At 42.1% G+C, this 13602-nt stretch overlaps 2 protein-coding genes across 10 annotated transcripts in view; one reads left to right on the top strand and one right to left on the bottom strand.

Annotated features, from left to right (window-relative positions):
• LOC137375880 (eukaryotic translation initiation factor 4E-1A-like) overlaps nt 1-13602 on the bottom strand; it is a 141749-nt gene that overhangs the window by 30364 nt on the left and 97783 nt on the right. For 3 of the 9 annotated variants that reach the window (XM_068043503.1, XM_068043499.1, XM_068043502.1), the window contains exons 3-4: nt 11812-11866; nt 4279-4393 (exon numbers count right to left, since the gene is read on the bottom strand). The exons of 2 other annotated variants lie outside the window; for them this stretch is intronic. The gene's annotated coding sequence lies outside the window, so the exon portion shown is untranslated. The remainder of the gene's footprint in view (nt 1-4278; nt 4394-11811; nt 11867-13602) is intronic. 4 more of the 9 variants (XM_068043501.1, XM_068043506.1, XM_068043505.1 and 1 more) reach the window with 3 other exon arrangements.
• Nucleotides 6561-13602, top strand: part of sncb (synuclein, beta) — a 59325-nt gene continuing 52283 nt past the window's right edge. The window contains exons 1-3 of the mRNA XM_068043090.1: nt 6561-6732; nt 7262-7300; nt 12175-12320. Of these exons, the coding sequence (XP_067899191.1) occupies nt 6612-6732; nt 7262-7300; nt 12175-12320 (306 nt within the window). The 5' untranslated portion in view covers nt 6561-6611. The remainder of the gene's footprint in view (nt 6733-7261; nt 7301-12174; nt 12321-13602) is intronic.

Raw genomic sequence — 13602 nt, 5'->3', positions numbered from 1 at the left:
TCCAACCTCTGTCATCGAGCTGCTGTATGCTGACAATGCTTGTGTACGCGCACACTCAGAGATCGAACTTCAAACCCTAGTTGATGCATTCACGGATGCGTATGAAAGAATGGGCCTTAAGCTAAACATCCGGAAGACAAAGGTCCTCTACCAGGCTGCTCCCGCAGCACAATACTGCCCCCCGACGATCAAGATCCACGGCGAATCACTGGACAATGTGGATCACTTCTCATACCTTAGGAGCCTCCTCTCAGCAAGGGCAGATATCGACAATGAAATTCAGCATCACCTCCAGTGTGCGAGCACAGCTTTCGGTTGTCTGAGGAAAAGCTTGTTCGAATACAAAGATCTCAAACCTGGCACCAAGCTCATGGTCTACAGGGCTTTAGTGTTACCTACCAGTTCGAACAACGTCGACATACCCAGGCAGCGACCAAGTGCAAACAGCGGAAGGAACATTCAGAAATTCGAGCATCCCATTCACTCCCCTCACCAAACACAACCTGCCCCACCTGTGGCAGAGTGTGCGGATCTAGAATTGAACTATTCAGTTACCTAAGGACCCACAACCCTGGAGCGGAAGAAAGTCATCCTCGTTCCCGAGGGGCTGCCTAAGAAGAAGAAGACTTCAGTGCAGTACTGAGGGAATACTGCACTGTCAGAGATGTATCTCTTGGATGAAATGTTCATGGACATAAAAGAAACTGCAATATTATTTCAAAGCAGATCAGGGCGCATCCAGGTCTCTTTTCTCTTACTTGAATTGTTTTAATGTGAATGTCAAAGCCAATTATCAATTATTACCAATAAACTAATTAACTCAAGATAAAAATATACGATCAATTTTTTCTACACTGGCATTTGTTCCATCCCTCCAAAGTATCAGCACAGTAATTTGCACCCCAGGTGGGATAGATAATGATTTACAGGGGTCTCTACATGGTGAATCACAGAGCACAAGTAAACAGAAGAAGGTGCTTGTGGAGATGGTTCACTGGAGAATGAGCTCAGCTCTTCACTCTGCTGAAGAGGACAGTGATGTTGACTTTAGGGACCCAGCCTTACCAGAAACCTTTCCGCAAACTTGTAATTGTACAAGGTACTGGAAAGTATGCTCAGGAGCTGCTGCAGCATGTCTATGAGTATAGGAGAGTCTGTTTTCAGCTTGTATAGTGTTCTGTTGCAAGACATCAACACTCTGCAATCTTGAAGGTGATCACAACACAGCTAAGGTGAAACACGAAATTACAAAGAGATACAAAGTGATATTAATAGATTAAATGAATGGGAAAAACTGTGGCAAATAGATGTCAAAAAAGGCAAGTGTGAGGTCATCGTCTTTGGACCAAAAAAGGTCCAAAGTAATCTGAGTAATTTCTTCATGGTGAAAACCTAGAAGAAATGGAGGAATAAAGAGTTGTCGGGTCCATGTGCATAGATCATCAAAATAGCTTGGATAGGTACAAAAATAATCAAAAATGCTAATAGATGATGGCCTTAATACCTACAAGACTAGAATACAAGAGGTTAGAAGTCATGCTGCAACTAGAGAAAGCCATGGTTAGACCACACCTCAAATACTGTGTTCAGTTCTGGGCACCACACCTCAGGAAGGGTATATTGCCTTTGGAGGGAATGCAGTGCAGGTTCACTAAAATGATATCTGAGCTCCAAGGATTAAATTGCAAGGAGTAGAGTCGTCTTCCCTGGAATTTAGAAGATTATGGGGTGACTTCATTGAACTTTCCAAGATATTAATCAGAACCAATAGAGTAGATAGAGAAAAATTTATTCTGCTAGTTAAGGAATGTAGAACTGAGGACATAGCCTGAAACTTAGAGCCGGGCCTTTCAGGAATCAAGTTAGGAAAAACTTCTCATGCATAGGGTGGGAAAATTTGGAACTCTCTTCCACAAACAGCAGTTGATGTTGAGTCAGCTGTTAGTTTTAATTGAGATTGACAGATTTCTGTTAACCAAAGGTATTAAGGGAAATGGGATAAAGGTGGGTATATGGAGTTAGATCACATCTCAAGCATGAGCTCCTTGAATAGTGAAACAGGTTCTAGGGGCTAAATGGCCTACTCCTGTTCCTATGTTCCTCTCTGGACACTGTGCCAGCCCCTCATGGCAGGAGATTGTGTCACTAGTTCTTGAAAAGTTGATTGAAACTAGTGCTATTCAGGATTTTGGCTGCACCACCTCCACCTCCACTGCATTCGAAAGATTTTGTGAATATGTTGATAGGGGCTGCAACCACTTTATGGATCTCCTAGAATCCACTTTCCCACAGATCAGTGAGAGTGAGGAACCACAGCCCCATGTGTTGTTTTATGTAGTTCGCTTACTCAAAATTACAGTAGGTCTGTTTGGTCACCAACTCTTCAATCAATGGCCATAAAAGTGCTCTAAAACCAGCTGGGCTAGTCTGCCCTGTCAGCAGTTGAGATGTTGCAATCTGCAGCTGAATTCTGGAGCTCCCAGCAGGGACCCTCATCTGAGCATTTTTTTTTCTATTATTTGTTCATGGATGTGGGTTATTGACCATCCCTAATTGCCCTTGAGAAGGTGGTGGTGAACCGCTTTCTTGAACTGCTGTAGTCCATGTGATTTAGGTACACCCATAGTGCAGTTAGGAAGGGATTTCCAGGATTTTGACCCAGCGGCAGTGAAGGAACAGGAATATATTTCCAAGTCAGGTTGTTGTGTGACTTGGAAGACAGCATGCAGATGGTGGTGTTCCCATGCATCTGCTGCGCTTGTCCTTCTAGGTGATAGAGGTCACGGGTTTGGAAGGCGCTGTCGATGGTACACAATGCTGCCACTTTGTTGGTGGTGGAGAGAGTGAATGTTGAAGGTGATGAATGGGGTGTCCTGGATGATGTTGAGCTTCTTGAGTGTTGTTGGAGCTGCACTTATTCAGGTAAGTGGAGAGTATTCCATTGCACTCCTGATTTGTGCCTTGTAGATGGTGGACAGGCTTTGGGGAGTCAGGAGATGAGTTATTCACCAGAGAATTCCTGGCCTCTGATCTGCTGCTGTAGTCACTATTTTTATGACTGGTCTAGTTAAGTTGCTAGTCAATGGTAAACCCCCCCCCCCCCCCCCCCCCCCACCACATGCTGAACGTCAAGGGAAGATGGTTAGATTCTTTCTTGTTAGAGATGGTCATTGCCTGGCATTTCTGTGGCACAAATGTTGCACATTGCATTAGCAATTTCACTGCCCTTGCTGAAGTTATTGGGAGCACAAATATAGGCAAGAAGTCATTTAACAAATGCAATTTGGATGAATACATTGGTGTAAATAGGGGACTGGATTTGCTGTCAAAATAATGGTGAGGCTCATGGTAAAAATAATAGCTCAACTACAGACAGGAGCAAATGTGTATTTAAACTCTAAAACCCAAAAGTTGCTAAGTTGTACTGGTTCACTGTTAGCTTCACAAAAATGGCATCTAGCTACTGCCTCGCTTTTGAAGTATATTGAATATCATGAGATTGTGGAACTTGTGCAGTAGATATGAGTTAAACTCACCATAGAAATCTAAGTCAAGCCATTTCAAACACCCTTTTAACAATGTGATAAATAAAAATTACTGCCAATCAACATCTATGAGACTGAAAATTAACTATTACAAACGCATTCTTTCAAGTTTTAATTGTTGTTGGATTTTTTTACTTGTATTTTACTTTTCCTTTCTGTCTCTTTTTCTTTCTTCGGTAATCCAATCTTTCTTTCTCTTTCTTTATTTCTCTTTCTGTATTGGATTTGACATTGAATTCACCCATTCTAGTTTACACTTCCTGCTCAGTCCTTGCACTGTTAATCTCTCAGTCCTTCACTCTGATCGGTTACAGATATACACAGTTGCTTAGCCTGTTCACTCAGATTCCAGATGCCCTGTTTCCCTCACTGTGACATCAGCTCACACTTTCAGCAACTTGCCAAAAAACCCTAAATGTGCAAGAATAAGTGCCCAATAGATCCCATTAGGTGCCCTGCTACAGCTAATAATGGCCGATGATGTTTTCTTGTCAGCCATTAAAAAAAATCACGGCCTTTGACTTTGTGACTTTGTCTACAGCGTGGTTACATAGTAGCATTGGTAGATGTCAGTATATGTATGTTGGTTAGACTTTTTTTTTATTGCAGGCTTGAAGGACTGGTAAAGATGGTTTTGAGGAGTGTTAATGCTGAGAGGCATTTGCCTTTTGAAATCAATACCTCAGGGATCTGAACCCACTAGCTATACAGCTGTTACCAGAGGTGCCCTTGCCTTCTAGTATGAGGCCCCTTCTTTGCCTGCACCTTCTGCTCCAGCCCATTTGTGGTCAGTGAATTCACCTCTCTTCTTCACCCATCCTCTCCATCCAGGTGGAAGTAATGAGTTGCTGCAAGCAGAAAGGGAAAAGTAAGACAGACGCACATTATAAATATAAAGATTTTTGCGTGCCCTGGGCAACAATCTAGAATATCCCATCCTACAATATAGTGCCCTCCTTCTAATTAGATATAGAAAGCTAGCAGAATACTTGTAAGGATCTAATTGCATGAGAAAAATATATGCTGTAGCATGAGCTACATCACTGTAACTACTGCTGGAAATGTCCTGATCTTAAATACTTTGACAGTATAAAGGTCTTGTAATTTTCTGAAGAAGACGGTGACTTTGAACAAAAAATAGGCCAATGTTAATGTTAAGAAATGAATTTTAAAAATCATAACTTTGACTCAGCACACAGCCAAGTGAACTGAAGAAAAAATTAAAAGTATACACCAGTCTGAAGCTGAGGCAACATGGGAAAAGGCCAGCTCAGCCAAAGAGAAATAAAATACTGTTCCCTGCTCGGAACTTGTGGACAGGCTGTCTGATGGCTCAAGAGAAAATTAAATTGGCTTCAAAGGGACAGGCATGCTGATAGATGTGAAAACGGAGGTAGGTGAATAAGAGGTCACATGGGATGAACCAACAACTGGAGTTCAGGTGATCAGAAAGCTTCAATTAATACTTTACCAAAGTCTTTTTTTTTCTTTAGAGAAGAGAAGGCTGAGAGGAGATTTGATAGAGTGTTCAAAATCATGAGGGGTCTGGACAGAGTAGATAGAGAGAAACTGTTCCCATTGGCAGAAGGGTCGAGAACCAGAGGACACAGATTTAAGGTGGATGGCAAAAGAACCAAAGACAACATGAGGAAAATCTTTTTTACCAGTGGGTGGTGGGTGTCTGGAGTTCGCTGCCCGGATCAGAGGTGGAGGCAGAAACCCTCGACTCATTTAAAAGGTATCTGGACCTGCACATGAAGTGCTGTAACCTGCAAGGCTATGGGCCAGGTGCTGAAAGGTGGGAATGGAATGGGTGACCAGTTTTTTCAGCCAGTGCAGACATGGGCTGAATGGCTTCTTTCTGTACCATAACTTTTTTATGGTTCTAAGTGGTTAGACCTGGAATGCACTGCCTGAGAGTATGGTGGCGGCAAATTCAATCATGGCTTTCTAAAGAGAATGATATAACTGTTGAAGAGAAAAATGCAGAGCAATGGGGAAAAGACAGCGGAGTGGGACTAGTTGATTTGCTCTTGCAGAGAGCCAGCACAGACAAGACGGACCGAATATGCTGTAACCATTCTATGATTATAGAACGTTACTCTTGGGTGTGAGACAACGATATAAAATCACGACACAGGCACAACAGCAGGAAATGTGCATAATTGCAAAACTTTTTAATTTTGTATAAGAACGATGAATTATGTAAGTTTCCATATTCACGAATAGCCTGTTGTTATCGTGGGTTTCTAACGTGTTGGAAACTTTACTTTGGAAAATAAATATGACGAGGCTAAAGTGCCCCAAATTGAACACGTTCCTGAGGCACTATATTTTAAATTTTATCCATGACATATTTATGTACAATGCAGAATTTATGGAGCAGGCTGTGCTGACGGATTGTTTTTATCCCAATTTCATCGTTTATGTATGTTCGTAATACAATTTGAGGGTGAGCGGAACTGCTCAAATACATTTGAAAAAAAGCTGGAGATTCCTCCCTCTCACCATGAAACTGAAAACACTTGATATATTGAAAGGACAGAAGTCAGGGTAATACAGAGGACAAATGATCACTGGTGAAAATAATGTAACTTGTCTTAGGGGAATTACAATGCACGAGGGGGGAGTGCGAAGATGTGCAAGTGTCCGTGTGTGATTGCACGGCACTTTGATGAAATCACACGCTCTTTCTGGAGAGCAATAGGTACAGAAGAGGACGGAAAGAGCCTCGGAGGGAGCACACAACAGACGACAACACAGCAGCTTCAGTCAGACAGGTCAGTTAATCGGTGGCATCATCACTGCCGAACGGGATGATCTTAATTCTCGATTAATCTGAAAGTACCCCCCCCCCCCCCCCCCCCCACCCCCCGCCACACACACACGATGTTTTGATCAAATCTTTTCAATTCGTTATTATCCAGTTTGACAAAGGTCAGTACTGATACTTGCATAATTTTCTGTCGGTGCCTGTTATCTTCACTGATGTTTGGCTATTTGAGGGTGAATAAATCAGATTTAGTAGATGCTTATTCCACAGTGTTCCACTGATCGAAGACCAAAATGGATGTTTTCATGAAAGGATTGTCCAAAGCTAAGGAAGGAGTGGCTGCTGCAGCTGAAAAAACCAAGCAGGGTGTAGCAGAAGCGGCAGAGAAGACTAAAGAGGGAGTGCTATACGTTGGTATGTACAAATTAGGCATCCTGAATTTAAAGCCAGTGAGTGTAGAATATAAAAGGTAGTGTCGTCCCTTCCAGTTATACAATGAAACGTTCCTTTCGACAGTCACTAATGGGTGACTTTTACAGTCGTGGCATTATAATGGACTAAAGAGGCCTTTTTATTCAATATTACAAATACAAATTAACTATATTAGTTGGTAAAAATAAACGGAAAGCGTCTAATCTCGAGAGATCGACCTACTCTCCATCTAGAGCTGCTTTCGTTGTTGGCTGCGGTCTGATTCATGGGTCTTATTTCCGCTAAGCAGATGGACTAGCCATATGGCACTCTCTACCAGCCCAGACTAAAATATCCTCTTTCCAAGGATGTGGCATCCAACACATTCATATCACACGACTGCCTTAAACATAGTAAAAAAAAAATCGTGACATAGAGCAAAAAATGTTAAATTCTTAAGGGATCGCGTGCAAAATTATGAATTCAGACAATTGCCCTAAGATAATGATGTTTATATTTAACCTTTTCTTAGGGTCCAAAACCAAAGAAGGTGTTTCAAGTGTCGTTTCAGGTAAATTCACACGAATGTTCACAATGTTAATTTCAGAAAGTAATCAATCCATTAACACGGTGTGGAATATACCAGTAATTCTTATACTTCAACATAACCTGGCGTGAAAATCGAATGGATTTATCAGGAGTGTATTTACAGTGTACCTGCAGCTGAATGAGTAACTGGTCATCCTGTACATCCGTGGACAGTAACTGTGTGTTGCAAATGGCGAAGTTTAATGCACGAATTAAAATGAAATGTTCCTTAGAAAGATTGCCCTGTACATGAATGTACTGATTAACCTGCCTTATACAATGTGCAGTTATAAACATATATAGAAGTTTGGAATTACCCTGTGTGATATTAATGTATGAATACTTAATATATTCGTGTAACATTGCTTTGTCAACTATTTTATGGGGCGCCTTAACCATTTAAAATAAACAGGTTTAAATTCCATGTTTTTTTAAAAAGTCATACTAACATTTTAACTGCACGTTTGCTAATATTGCATTCAATAATTCTAGGCTGTTGTTTTCAGGAACAACTTGAATTTGGTTAAATAAGGTTACCAAGAGGTCTGTTAATAATTTAAAACTGCAGTTATATTGCACATACTGGACTGAAAACTGTCTGTGTTCAAATGGTTTAGATACCAGAGTTATGTTTTAGTGTTTCCATACCCAATACCGAGGCACTGGAAATGAAAATGGCAAACCCAGCCCTGTCGACCCTGCAAAGTCCTCCTTACCAACATCTGGGGGCTTGTGCCAATGTTGGGAGAGCTGTCCCACAGACTAGTCAAGCAACAGCCTGACCTAGTCATGCTCACAGAATCATACCTTACAGACAATGTCCCAGACACCGTCATCACCATCCCTGGGTATGTCCTGTCCCACTAGCAGGACAGACCCAGTAGAGGTGGTGGCACAGTGATATACAGTCAGGAGGGAGTTGCCCTGGGAGTCCTCAACATCGACTCCAGACCCCATGAAATTTCATGACATCAAGTCAAACACTGGCAAGGAAACCTCTTGCTGATTACCACCTACTGCACCCCCCCCCCCCCACCCCTACCCCAGCCCTGCTCAGCTGACGAATCAGTACTTTTCCATGTTGAACACCACTCGGAGGAAGCACTAAGGGTGGCAAGGGTGAAGAATATACTCTGGGTGGGAGACTTCAATGTCCATCACCAAGAGTGGCTCGCTAGCACCACTACTGACCGAGCTGGCCGAGTCCTAAAGGACATATCTGCTAGATTGGGTATGCGGCAGGTGGTGAGGGAACCAACAAGAGGAAAAAATATACTTGACCTCGTCCTCACCAATCTGCCTGCCGCAGATGCATCTGTCCATGACAGTATTAGTAGGAGTGACCACCGCACAGTCCTTGTGGAGACAAAGTCCCATCTTCACATTGAGGATACCTTCCATCGTGTTGTGTGGCACTATCACCGTGCTAAATGGGATAGATTTCGATCAGATCTCGCAATGCAAAACTGGTCATCCATGAGGCGCTGTGCCATCAGCAGCAGCAGAATTGTACTCAACCACAATTTGTAACCTCATGGCCTGGTATATCCTCCACTCTACCATTACCATCAAGCCAGGAGATCAACCCTGATTCAATGAAAAGTGCAGGAGGCCATGCCAGGAGCGGCACCAGGCATACCTCAAAATGAGTTGTCAACCCGTTTTAGCTATAATCTAAGACTACTTGCATGCTAAACAGCGTAAGCAGTATGCGATCGACAGAATTAAGCGATCCCATAACCAACGGATCAGCTCTAAGCTCTACAGTCGTGCAACATCCAATCGTGAATGGTGGTGGACAATTAAACTACTAATTGGAGGAGGTGGCTCCACAAATATCCCCATCCTCAATGACGGGGGAGCCCAGCACATCAGTACAAAAGATAAGACTGAAGCATTTGCAACAATATTCAGCTAGAAGTGCCGAGTTGATGATCTATCTCGGCCTCCTCCTGAAGCCCCCAGCATCACAGATGCCAGTCTTCAGCCAATTCGATTCACTCCACATGATATCAAGAAATGACTAAAGGCACTGAATAATGCAAAGGCTATAGGCCCTGAAAACATTCTGGCAATAGTACTGAAGACATGTGCTTCCGAACTTTCCGTGCCCCTAGCCAAGCTGTTCCAGTACAGCTACAACACTGGCATCTACTGGGCAATGTGGAAATTTTCCCAGGTATGTCCTGTACACAAAAAGCAGGACAAGTCCAAACTGGCCAACTACTGCCCCATCAGTCTACTCTCAATCATCAGTAAAGTAATGGAAGGTGTCATTGCTAGTGCTATCAAGCAGCACTTGCTTAGCAATAACCTGCTCACTGATGCGCAGTTTGGGTTCCATCAGGGCCACTCAGCTCCAGACCTCATTACAGCCTTGGTTCAAACATGGAGCTGAATTCAAGAGGTGAGGTGAGAATGACTGCCCTTGACATCAAGGCAGCATTTGACCGAGTATGGCATCAAGGAGCACTTGAGTCAATGGGAATCAAGGGGAACTCTCCACTGGTTGGAGTCATACCTAGCACAAAGGAAGATGGTTGTGGTTGTTGGAGGTCAGTCATCTCTGCTCCAGGACATCACCACAGGAGTTCCTCAGGGTAGTGTCCTAGGCCCAACCATTTTCAGCTGCTTCATCAATGACCTTCCTTTAATCATAAGGTCAGAAGTGGGGATGTTCGCTGATGATTGCACAATGTTCAGCACCATTCGTGACTCCTCAGATACTGAAGCCGTCCATGTAGAAATGCAGCAAGACCTGGACAATATCCAGGCTTGGACTGATAAGTGGCAAGTAACATTCATGCCACACAAGTGCCAGGCAATGATCATCTCCAACAAGAAAGAATCTAACCATCTCCCCTTGACATTCAATGGCATTACGATTGCTGAACTCCCACTATCAACATCCTGGGGGTTACTATTGACCAGAAACTGAACTGGAGTAGTCATATAAATACTATGCTTACAAGAGTAGGCCAGAGGCTAGGAATCATGTGTCGAGTAACTCACTTCCTGACTCCCCAAAGTCTGTCCACCATCTATAATGCACAAGTCAGGAGTGTGATGGAATACTCTCCAGTTGCCTCGACGGGTGCAGCTCCAAAAACAATCAAGACGCTCGACACCATCCAGGACAAAGCTGCCTGCTTGATTGGCACCCTACCCACAAACATTCACTCCCTCCACCACCGACGCATAGTGGCAGCAATGCACCAAGGTTCTTTAGATAGCATGTTTCAAACCGGTGACCTCTACCAACTAGAAGGACAAGGGCTGCAGATGCATGGGAACACCACCACCTGTAAGTTCCCCTCCAAGCCACACACCATCCTGACATGGAACTATATTGCCGGTCCTTCACTGTCGCTGGGTCAAAATCCTGGAACTCCCTTCCTAACTGTAGGTGTAGCTACCCCACATGGACTGCAGTGGTTCAAGAAAGCAGCTTACCACCACCTTCTCAAGGCAATTAGGGATGGGCAATAAATGCTGACCTAGCCAGCAATGCCCACAACCCAGGAACGAATAAAAGAAAAATTCAGGGTGTATACCTATGTGCATACTATGGACATAAATGTGATGCATATAAATGCAAATCATACCCATAACAAGTGAAAATATAAAATCAAGGACAAAATTAATGTTATTAATACAAAAAAATTAGTATGTTTTAAATATGCTTCATTGCTGAGTTGCAATTTGGGGTTGTACATTTCCAAATTCTAGGAGACCAGCCTTATAATTCCTCCTGTAAATTGAAAAATGTGTTTGAACCTTATAACCACCAAGGATTTTATTTCTCCTACTTTAAAACACCACAGAATCGACTGGACCCCAGAGCTTTGCTGCCACAGAGTCATAGAAGTGACAGTATAACTGCAGCCTAAAAAGACTATATAGAAACTGCATTCATATAGAGTTTTTCATGTAAAATTCCCAAATTTGTCAATCTGTTTACATCACTATTGAGCTAAACATGGTGTACCAAACTCCATCTTTAAAGGTATATGAGTTTTCTTTCAGGCGTATTCTTATTTTTTAAAATTACAATACAAAATCTGTTCCATATCTTATGCTTGCCATTTGACCAGGGAATAGTTGCTGTTGCTCAAAGTGACCAAAAGAAAAGGGGAAGAGAAAACAGAGTTGTGTGATTAAAAAGTTTGTGTTTTTTTTAGAAGGAAGATACTACAATGATATTTTCAAATAATTAAGGGATAACAAACATACTCAGTGTAGTAAGAAACTGTTAAGCTTTACTTATGTAAAGAAGCATTGTTTTCTGAATTTCTAGATACAAAATTACTCTACTTAAACCATAATAGAAAGATCAGATGATCACTGTAGTAATATTTACATTCACATTGTTTCTGAAAAGTTTGAAGGATGCCATACTGACCATCTTGAACTGTTCACGCTATTGAATTGTTAAAGTTCTTCAAAACCATGTTATTCTAATATTTATAAAGATATGCACATTCACATTCCTACCTTTTGTGCACTCACGCTAATCGGTGTTTATGGGTGGAACTTTCTGTCTTGCCTGCTAAAAAATGATAGAACTTAACAGTGAAAGGTCAGACAACTTGTTTAAAATATTCCTGTATTCATAAATTAATTCTATTTTCTCCATGCCAAAATTAATTTACATTGAAATGAAACACTTTTCATTGAATTTGGGCTTGCATTGAAGAAATAGATACAGGGTTATTTTTTAAAATCCATTGAAGACATAGATTCAGTTTAAGCAATTAATTCTAAATTGATTTGAAAAGTGACTGTGGAAAGAAGGAACAGAAATAAGAAAATCTCTCTCAGAATAAGAATCAAAGTATAAAAATGTTTGCTTTTTAGTGGCTGAGAAGACAAAGGAACAGGCCTCTTTGGTGGGTGGTGCTGTTATCACTGGGGTCTCAGCTGTGGCTCAGAAGACAGTGGATGGTGCTGGGAACATCGCTGCAGCCACTGGTCTGGTGAAAAAGGAAGACTTCCCATCTGAAGTAAAGGTCAGCCTTCATCAAGCATGCACACCCTTCCCTCTGCTGTTGTAATCATACATCAAACCATTCAGATTGAACTAATGCTACATTGTATGCTTAAAAAAAACATGGAACACCCAGCATACAATGAATACACAATATGGGAAACTGAAGATCTTAATTTTATTTAGATATTAATATCTGCAAGCTGTTTTATATGTCTTGGGATTTGAGATATATTCTTCCTAATAATTTCCATTATAGGCACAAGTTAATGTAGAAATTCAATGGGAGCTAACTTTGGCTGTGTAGCACCATTTTTAAGCACAATGCAGCCACCTAACGCACAAAAGTAGGGTCCATGATGCGTGTGCTGACATCTAATAGGAAATGCACAGGATGCCATCTTGGTGAAGGGGTTTGTGCATGCACATCTAATGACTGCTGGCAGCATGAAGAGCAGCCAAATTATGATGTCAATTAGTGTGCAACACTGATTTAACACCGTTGCTGTGATTTTCAAACTCCACACTCCAGCCAATGCCCTGTCTTAACCTTGCACAGCTGAACACTGAAATAGTTTGATACTTACTAAGGCTTAGTACAGAATATCTAAGAGTCTGACGGTTCGAGGAACAGAAGTTTATTTACACAAGTCTTGCACTCAGCTTCCACTTACAATCTACATGAGGTTCTGTACAAATTCCAGTGTACATTACTTCCAGTGATGATGCTCACAGTCTATTTACATATTCTGCCCAGTAACAACCCTATATTACATTATACTACAAACACGACTTAAAATGGAATGAAGGACCAATCCCCTCACCCACAGCTCTCAAACCAGTGCTACTTAAAGGGATCATGAACTACTTACAGATTAGTTGCTGGATTATTTCTTCTGGTTGTGTCGGGACAATTGTATGTATTTTTGGAGACTTTCCAATGCTTGACTAAAGTTTGAATAGTCTGCAGGGTGCTGTATAGCCTTTGTCTATCCCAAAGCTCATAGATGGTGCTTCCGCAGTGGCTGCAGGATAGGTAATGGAAGGTTGCTAAGCTTCAATTGAGAAGACTGCAGATGACATTGGAGGGTGACCTCAAGCAGCTCTGTGCCTAAAGGGCACCAACTTCAGATTGTACTATCTCAGCCTGGGCTACAACAGTCAGGCTGGCTGGCTGATGGGCAACAGCAAGAGCACTGGCTGAGTGACAGGAGTGGACACAAATGGTGTCATCCTGATAGTGGATAACAGGTTTGTGCTCCATCAAGCCACTGTTACTCTCCTAAGGTGCTGCCTCT

The sequence above is a fragment of the Heterodontus francisci genome, chromosome 12, assembly GCF_036365525.1.
Source record: "Heterodontus francisci isolate sHetFra1 chromosome 12, sHetFra1.hap1, whole genome shotgun sequence".
Classification (NCBI taxonomy): Eukaryota; Metazoa; Chordata; class Chondrichthyes; order Heterodontiformes; family Heterodontidae; genus Heterodontus; species Heterodontus francisci.
Note: the sequence above shows the minus strand (reverse complement) of the source record. Positions and strands in the feature narration are given on the sequence as shown.